This window comes from Halyomorpha halys, unplaced genomic scaffold, assembly GCF_000696795.3.
Source record: "Halyomorpha halys isolate HHAL.00 unplaced genomic scaffold, Hhal_1.1 Scaffold2180.1, whole genome shotgun sequence".
NCBI classification, from domain to species: Eukaryota; Metazoa; Arthropoda; class Insecta; order Hemiptera; family Pentatomidae; genus Halyomorpha; species Halyomorpha halys.
Window position 1 is genome coordinate 52113 of NW_027116626.1, and position 10302 is coordinate 62414.

Genomic DNA, 10302 nt, shown 5'->3' on the forward strand with positions numbered 1-10302 from the left:
CTATTGTTTTTTTTTCGTGTACTATAGAAATATATTGAAAAGAAATATTACAATATATGCATGTACATATTGTGATATTTTACGTATCTCGTCAAATGAAATAAAAAAATGTTAACTGTTACCATGAACAGAAAAGAAACATTGATAATTGAACAATTACATGTGAATGTTATTTAAAAAAATATATATATTTAATATTAACAGTGTAAAGAAAATATTATTGTGGAGGTAAATGAAATGGTGTATGTCTTATGTGTAATAAATTATCGTTTACTTCATAAGTTTAAATTAAAAATTATTAAAGATTAATAAATTATTCCTTTGAAATATAGAATTATTAGTCATTTTAAATTCCATATTAATTCATTATGTTGATCAATAATATTTATTTAATCATTTGTAGGTGAAATGAGTATTTTAAGTTATAAATTTAAATATTTGAATTGTAGGATATTTTTTGTTAGGAGACCAGAACAACGCAGTATAGATAAAACAAACACCAATTGCCAAGCACTTGTAATTAACGATATATACCTGCAATAGGAACTTGTAAAACGTGTCATTTTACACATATAAAGTGGATTAAGTTAAAAACTAATTAATAATAATAATAATAAAACAAAATGAGACAGCGAAGAAATAATTAAAAAGAAAAAAAAGGTTTCGTTGCTTTATATTTTTTGCGGGTGCCATTCAGTTACTTATGAGAATTCACACTGACAAAATTTGTGTCAATATGGCCTCAGAAAATTATATTTATATTAATTTAAATATTAGTACTAGTTTTTTTGACTCATTATAAAAATGGTCATGCTAATTAAAGTAAAGTTATGAAGTTGAAAATAATTATGAAGATGTCATCTTACCAACCAATGAACTTCAATTGAAATAATTAAGTATTTATGACTTTTAGGAAGTTTTTATATTTTAGAGCTTATCGTTTTTTATGTTTATTTAAGAAATTACATTTATTATGTAAATGAATGGTGGTTTTTGCTTAATGAAAATATTTCTGGAATGAATTAATAATATAGTTAAAGATTTATGAATGACAATTTTATTTAATCATTGCATGTATTATTTTTAAAAATAATAAAACTATAAGACAATATTGCCATTGGTCATTTTAAAGTAAGTTTGGATCCACTCTATGTATATAATGGATTTATATTTATATATTTTTCAAATGATGCTGAGAAACAAGTTACAATGTTTGTATAGCACGGTCATCAACTCATTCATAATCATCAGAAATAGTGACTAGTCATTTAACCATGCTACAATAAATGATTCATTATTTGTTATATTATTTTGAAAAATGAATGTTCATACCTTTAAGGTACTTTCAAAAATTTCCAATAAATTAAAACTCTTGATTTTAGACATCATTCCTGAAGCCTTGGCCACGGAGTGCAAGAAATGCAGTGAGAAACATAAGAAAGGCGCAGAAAAGATCCTGAAATTCATGATCGAAAAGAAAGCTGAAGATTATGCGGTACTGGAAAAGATCTACGATCCCCAAGGCCAGTACAAGAAGAAGTTCATGGAACAAGTTAAGAATAAAGGAATTAAAATGGTGGTTTAAAAAAAAAAAAATAATCGTACGATGTTATATTTTATAAATTTAAGCCACGTTAACCAAAGTGATATAATTGTATAATTATGTTGATAAAGTAATTTTTAAATTTATTGTTTAGTTTTTTTTAAATTTACTCTTAAAATTTACCTTAGACTTCTTTATAAAATACTTGAGTCTGTCATTTGAGGAATATCTCATCTCCATTTTTATTTCGAAGCTGGATTTGTCATCAATTGTTCTGTTCATAATAAGTCATTCTTTAATTGCTTTTAAAAACAACCAACCGTAATAATTAATCAGTATTGTGGTTGATAATTAGTCAAAGATTGTAAGGATATAATATATTGATGGCTACGTGCATATTTTTTTATTTAGACTGGTGGCCAACGTTTACAGAGAAAGGAATAATTTTTTTGACTTTTTTTTTCACATAAAAAAAAAAAAGAAAACTGAAATATATGAGCTTAATGTATTAAATTTAATATATAAACATGTTGAATAAATAATAAAAAGTGATATATAATAAATTAACCAAATATATATGGATATAAACTAAAGGCTAGTCTACATATTTATTGGATGTATACAGATGGAATAACTAAACAAGCTGTAAGTATTTATGGTACAAATGAATATAAATAAAAAAATACCTTAATTCTGATGAAATATTAATTTAAAAAATATCCATTGACTCACATATACAGTATATGTGAAAATTTTAAGTTTCTAGCATTTGTTGGCATTTTTAATGATGAGAGGATAGTAAACCGTGAATAATATATATGAAGAGAAGATGGTTGGGGGGGGGGGCGGTCAGAGAATAACACAAATAAGTTGAAAAAAACTTATTTAATAGTGCCAACGTTTCGGACAGAATTTCTAGCCTTCATGAGGGCTAAGTAGAAAGAACAAGATAACAACCAATGAATAAATAAAAAAATATAAACAGAATGATTAAAGTAAATAATTGCCCAGAATGAAATATTATTAATTATAAGAATTCATTATTATTAACTTTTATTCTATACATATTGTTTCTGCTTTGACACAGCTGAATTGTTATGGCAGATCAACTTTTTTCAACTATAGCTAAATTGACATTGGAGATGTTTTTGTTGAAAAATCTCAAACAACAATTTGAAGACCTTTAGTACTTCGTAGGAAAAACAGCGCTTATTCACCTAACCGCGAGTAGTTGCGGTTTCGAAGTTATAGTTAATTCAAATTGCATTTTACGGAAACCTCGAGGTTTAAGAGGAAATTAAAAGGAGCATGGAAAGTTAGGCTGTGAAGTCAATCGGAATAAACTACCATGTACTTAACGAGAAATGTGAACGTGACTTGACAATCTGAGACATTTGTCCTTAAACGTTAAAAAACCGCAATGACAGGTCAAGTATGACTAAGCGTTTTCACTAACCACTTTTATAAATACCTACTGACCATTGCAATGCTAAATCAATTTCTAAAATTCAGAAATGAATGCATTTGAAGTTACAAAACTTCTAAGCCTTCAAGAATAAAGTACTAAAACTATGAAACCTTTCCAAATATTTTTTCTCTTTTGATCTGTATCTTGAAGGAAAGAGAAGTAAACAACGAACAGTAAAAATAATATTTATATATGTATGTATATATACATATTTTTTCGATTGGCTTTACATACATTCTAGATCTTTGGCCGCCTGAAGCAACCTTGTCCACGCCTGCCAATCATGGTTTACTGCTTTCCAGTTTGCTAGATGTAGCTCTTTTGCATCTTTGTTAATACTATTTTTCCATCTGGTTTTTGGCCTCCGGCGTGGTCTCTTGCCAACTAGTGGTATTCATTGTTGTGTAGAGGCGTCCTCATGAATTGTTTCGTGTCCTATTCCCCACGTATCTTGACTTCCTTGCCTTCAAATAATGAGATATTGACTAATCAGTCTCTCTAAGCAATCCACTGTATGTTCTTCTCCTCTATTTGTTAAGTCTCTGATCCCAGATAGCTATGATCATTGTACCTTTATATATGTATTTACTGTCACGTGAACATCGACGCTTATCACAGCTTCAATGTAAGTCCAAAAATTCTTCATCAAAAAAGAAATCAACGTAACTTTTAAGATTTGTGTCAAAAGATCTGAAGTCAGAAAAAGTATATATTTATCCTATAATAAGACGGTTGAATGGAGATGTCTCTAGAATGATACAACTATCCTTTTAAACAGTATAAAAAGCGAATGGCAGATTTCAAAATTATCAAGTTTTTTAACTTAAACAACGATATAAATCATGATAAATTAATATGATAAAAGAACACAAACAAGGATAAGACATCGAATTACAATTATTGTTTAAGGATTTATGGCGGAGATCATTAAAAAAAAATAACATCCGATCATTTTTTAAAATTTCAGAACATTATCTGTTAGGAATTACAGTTACATTTAACATTGTATGAAAATTAAGAAAGAAAGCACTAATAATATAACTTAATTTGTGTTATTATAAGCTTAAAATATAACTTTATACTAATGATTTAAAAAATTATTATTTGATTGATAACTTCCATAGGGAAGAAGGAATACCAAGGACTACCAAATTCCATTTCGAAATTTTCAAAATGTTAAAAAAAAAACAGGAATGTCAATTGAGTTATGAATACCCATCGTGTTATTGAATTCATGCAACACATGAATATAATAATTAAAAACGTAGTAAATCTTAGTTTAATAAAGAAGATGAATACGATTTTTAAGCAAATAAATATTTGTACAATAAAGACAAAAAAATTGCTGATACCAAAAATTATCAAATTGATTTACTTTCCTGGAAAACTGGAAGTAGCCTTATATAATTTTTGAATCACTCGAGTGAGACCATCACAGAATTTTTATTTACAATACAACATTACCACAAAATACAATTAGAAACATTATATGGAACAATGTGACGTTCAAATATAAATCCGTTTCCAATTATCTTTCAATAAACGATTTGTTATATCAAATTAAGTTGTCATTTCTAAATCTCTACTTGTAATTAATTTTCGCAGTTATTTTAATTTTTTTTTTCTGGATAAATAATGAATTTAATAGTCACATTTCTTAACCACTAATAGTAGCGAATTGATCACAATCATAGTGAAATAAACGCAATTGTGGAAAGCTTATCTAATCATGGAGTCGTTTGTATTTTTTTAATCATGGATGATTGTGGTGGCAGGTACAGGCAATTAACGAACACATTTAAATATTTTGTTTCTTTGAAGACGGGTGATTGTGGAATGTGTCTACGTAACAAAGTAGGACATTACTAAACCTTATTTCGTCTTTATTATCTTTACCTGTCTCAGGCTGATGTACATTTGAAGATGATTGGGCATCACCTTTGACAGTATAACAAAGGCAATGATTTAAATAATCTAAGACTTTCACGCCTACTGTAATGAGCTTAGATAACCGACTTTCAGAGTGTAAGTGGGTCGGTTACAAGTTGGTTCCATACCGTTTTTATTACATTCCGTTGGCTACTTTCGCTTGCACATGGTATATTCCTCGGTTTGGACCAGCTTAAGACAAAGAATTAGTTAAAAAATTATCAAATACCATTCATTACTTTGGCTTCCACATGTGAAAATGGATTTTCTGTTAGCCACGTGAGTGATTTTCCCAAAAATCACATTTCGAGTCCAACGTCTAGGGTGAAGCTCTCATGAATATTTTATAGCGAGGTATTTTTTTATAACATAATACATGACAATGACTATCTTATATATTAATAGCCATTGTAAATAACTACGACCCGCCCAGTCATCGTTCCCTTGGCATGTGTGAAATCACGTTTTTTTACTTTGTACAACAGCCTGTGTAAGGAGTATGGAAACGTGTGGAATAGGTTTTGAATGATGATCCTAGTTTCTAAGTCTTTAAAGTTAGGAAAAGGATAATCCAATAATGCTCTTCTTACGCAGTGCTTAATTATGCAATCATGTGTTACATGTGCTTAATAATGTCATATAATTCGATTCTTATCCCTATTTACAAGTGAAATGCAGTTTTTTTCCCCTAACATCCTTAATATTTTTATTTAGAAACAAATACAATATATATACATGATTAAAAATAAATCATGTTTGGCCGCATGACATTATAAGAAAGGTTTGCAGGGTCCACTTGTTTACAATGGTAGCATGATTGCCGGGGGACTGAAAGAAAGGGGAGATCAGGAGAAGGGAGGGGATCATTCCTGCTGGAGGTGGTGATGGTATGACAGGTACAATTCCTCACGACAGTCGATTGTTCTAGACCATAGACCTCTGGCAGCATAATAAGATATTTAATCATTCGGAAATATCTCTAGTGTTGAAATTATAATCAATCTTTCCCATGGGAGGAAATGAAACAATTGGATTTGGTCGTTGTAGAATTAATTCAGTCTAAAATAACTCATCCTAAGTATTGAGAGGAAAACTAGTATTTCTAAAGTTATAATAATTGAAGCTAAGATTTTTATAAAACTTGGTTTGTATGTTTCTTTTCCTAGCAATTGAAATTGCCCCACACAAATCCCCTTTGCGTTGATGCAATCTGTGTGTGGGACCAGAAATATTTCTTCATTATTAATTTTCCAAAATTAATATCTATATAGTTAAATGCACTATGTAATGATGGATAAAGTATCTAACAAACCGTTGTAATTGCAAAATAAATTTGTAATTTGAATCAATAAATTCTTTTCAAATGACATATTTCGCCAGAATAATTGAGGAGTGTTAAGCCACCACAATTCGACATTGTCTCCTTGTCGGAAAGCTTAACTAAAAAATAAATAAACGCTGGCTCGAATAAAAAACATTTATTTGTAAATTAAGTACAAAAAAATCCATAAATTAAATTAAAAACGATAAAAAACTGTCCGAAAATACAGAACAAATTTAAAAATAAAAGGTCCTTCGTTTTTAGAATACAGAAAGGATACAAAAAAAAAACTATCTTGACTATTATTATATAAAAGACCAAAGACACAAAAAATTACAATTAAAAAAAACCAAAAGACAAAATTGCTAGTAACAAATTTTCAGCGAATTGATAAACTCCGATGGTTCGGGGTCTTGCAGTCCGTTCCGAAAAATCGGAGAGGGTAATCTCAATTCACGTCGAAGCAGCGCTCCGCTGATCTCATCCGGCAAGATCTGGTGACGAGTACAGCGACTGGGCGACTGTACTTAGGCTACTCGATTGGGCGACTGTACTTAGGCAACTCGACTGGGCGAGTGTATGTGGGCGATTGTGCACCTTAGGCCACCACTTGTAGTATTGTTGAGGCTAATAATCCTACTTGCCGGTATTTCACCATACAAACATTAAAAGTATAATTCCCTTTATGTAAAAGAAAATATACTTATCATAAAAATACATAGTGAACAATGTAATTGTTTTTATTTACTGCCTCAATAAAATATTTGCATATTAATTAATATATGACGTTAACAGAGGAGTATTCAATCAAAATCTTCTATTCCTACATCAACGTGAATTTTTTGTTTTCATTTTTTTTTTTTTTTTTTTACAAATTCTAAATTTAAATCCATGTTGTTACTTGGACATGCACTACTACAGGAATACATCTGGACAAACAACTGACGTAGAATCATACAAGACAGGAAACTACTCGTCGATTTCGATTACTACAACATTTACTAAACAAACGGTCTTAACTTCAAATCCATTACAAAAGACTATATGATTGTAATAAGGCATATCTGGACATACGGAGCTGAGATTTGGGGTTCCACTAAACCATTGAATTTCTCTCATACGTAATCCGTACAGTCCAAAGTCCTTCGTAAAATTCTTAATGCTTCTTACTTTGTCACAAATCAAGTCATCCATCATGACCTCAATGTTCTATATGTTGCCGATTTGTTCAGAAGCAGATACCATTCCTTCCATTATAAACTATCCAGCCATCCAAACCCACTTGTTTCTAACCTGGCTTCTCCTTCATTACCTAAAAGGTGTCCTCTTAGGCGTCTGAAAAGAAGATGGCCTCGAGATCCCTGCTGAAGGCGTTTTTCTAATTTTTTTTTTTGGTCTTAAAATTTACATTGAACTGTTACAAACGGTGACGCTTGACAACAATAATTCTAATTAAACAACATTATTGTTATTATTGTTACATTATTGTTATTAGTGCTATTTTAATACTTTTTACTAGAATTTATATTTATTTATAATGGTTAATTATCTGACATAAATTTGAATAATTCTCTCAGACTGCACAGATATTTTTTTCCCTAAAGTACCCCTTTTGAATGAAAAACTACCTTTGGTACCATTGGCATTTAGATGACTACAGATGTTTATTTGGGATGTGCGATCCTGAATCAAAATTTATTTTTATGTTTAGAATTCTATTTACATGACCCGTCTAATACATCCTCACAACATTAAAACAAACAAAAATATCTTACTTGATTCATAAAATATTCATATTTCTTAATTGATTAATATTCAATGAATAGTCATTATATTTACTTTTGAAAAACATGAATAAATTATAGGGGCATCTCGTGCAGATAAATTTATTAATTTTATCAAAATGTTGATTCGTAGCACTAATTTGACAAGAAGAACTTTAAATTTTGGAATAAACCGAATAGGTTTTAGATGTATATTTTAGTAAAAAAAATCTTTACGTTGTTGTAGGTATATAAGATTTTGATTGAATTTTCCTCAATTATTCATATGAAAATATTTTCAAATAGTAATTAGGACTTCATTTAGTAATTATAATGTTTTTCTTTATAGTCAGGTTGCCATTTTCATCAATAAATACTTTTTGAAGATTCATTATGAAATGTGTATTTAACATTAAATTATAAAAATATTTTAATTAAGTTGGGAACTCCAGTCAAAATTATTGAGAAATCTAAGATTTGGTCCCTCACACAAATTTTAAAAACGCTAAGTGGATCTAATTCAACCTATTTCAAGTGCCAATAAAAGAGAAAAGTATCTACCAAGTTTCATCATAACCATAACTCCTATTGCAATATTGTAAGAAGCCTTATTCTTCTACGAATCCTCAGGATGTATTATATATATGTTTATATTTTTTACTGAGAAAAACTATAAATGTATGATTTCTTCCCATTGAAAAGGTAGATTACATTTCTAACACTAGAGCTATTTACAAATAACTCCACATCATTAGTAAATAAAAACTTTATTATATTTTTTTTGTGATAATTCATGTAAATCCTTTGTTTTCCCAGAACTGATAGTAGGGCTGCTTTGAATTTATTTATTTAATGAAAAATATGGAAATGGAAATTTTCACTCACTTTTCACGTTTTAGACATCAAGGGACAAATTTGGTTCCGTTTTTATCGGTTTTTAAAAATAATTCATGCTTCTGTGCAAATATGATCGGTTGGATCATTATGACGAAATTTTATAAGATTGTGCGGATTAGTCTTGTATAAATGTTATCAGTTTTCTGGGCCATTAGAAATTGGTGTAGGTTTAGAAGAAAGATAAATAAGAGATGATCCTTTCTCCTGAGATGATGCCCTCACCTTAAGGACATAAGACAAAGTTTCAAAGTTGACGGGACCAAGCTGTCAAAGTTCTGAATGCTTTATTGGGCTTGCAGAACCCTTTCGATGGAAGAGCCATGACCCAGAAGTGTTGGTTAAAAAAATGGAGAAAATTTTAAGATAAGTGAAAAATAGGTCTATTATAAATTTCATTAGTTTCGCTTATGCATGCAAACAACTTCTTTATGGATAAACGTGTATTTAAACAATGTTAAATTATATTTTTCAACAACAAATAATTATCCGTTAAATATAGGTATCCTACTATATAATATATACCTTGCAAAAAAATCACCTGCAAAAGGTTATTTCCGAGGAAGTGTGATAGTAAGTGACCCAAATGAGGCATATCGTCCATTTTTATATCTTATTATGCATTTTTGTTATTATAAATTACGTAACTGAATTCTTTTGCAATCAAGAGGCTAAACATGAAACTATATTCGAATTCAGTGCGATTCCGTAATCTGGTGTGTAGATTTATAGCAAGTGTCGTCGGACATGTTCAGTTTTATATTTACCATGGCTATATAATTATTTATTACTGTCTAATGTGTTGTATATACTCTGTTAGCTTGTAATGAGTAGAAAAGCAACTTGTATTGTTACTTCCCTCTACGTACCCTAGAGTACTACTCTAATTTTATTTACATAAGATTGTATTAGATAATATTTAGAATATTAACTGTTCCTTTAAAATATGAAACATAATGAAACAATTGTTATTTATAACTATGTTTTGCCATTAAATACAAGATAATAGTCTTCATTTTCTACTGTTACACATAACATCGTTGAGCTAGGCTAAAGGTAATCATGACTTGCAAAAAAAAAAACTCATCGCTTGGACCAGTTTGGAGTGAGGTCAATAAACTTTGTGGCTCCAAAGAAGCAGTTCTGCATCCCTGATAGAACTGTGATAAATATTCAAAATAAGAAATATTATTATATTGTATAAAATTTATCGAATGAAAAGTAAGTACGAAATATAGTAAGTAAAATAGTAAGAAAAAGAAATATTTCTTGAACCAGTACACAAGGAGGTGATGTACATTCAATCACCATGTTTTTCTCCTTCACAGTCCAATATGGCTTTTTAACATTATTAACTATTAAATAATCTTTTAAAATGTGGCTA

At 29.5% G+C, this 10302-nt stretch overlaps 1 protein-coding gene across 1 annotated transcript in view; it reads left to right on the forward strand.

Moving 5' to 3' along the window:
• The window catches only part of LOC106691226 (ejaculatory bulb-specific protein 3), a 3155-nt gene extending 1466 nt beyond the window's left edge, over window positions 1-1689 (forward strand). Inside the window, exon 2 of the mRNA XM_014436938.3 lies at window positions 1383-1689. Coding sequence (XP_014292424.1) covers window positions 1383-1585 — 203 coding nt within the window. The 3' untranslated portion in view covers window positions 1586-1689. The remainder of the gene's footprint in view (window positions 1-1382) is intronic.
• The last annotated feature ends 8613 nt before the right edge of the window (window positions 1690-10302 follow it).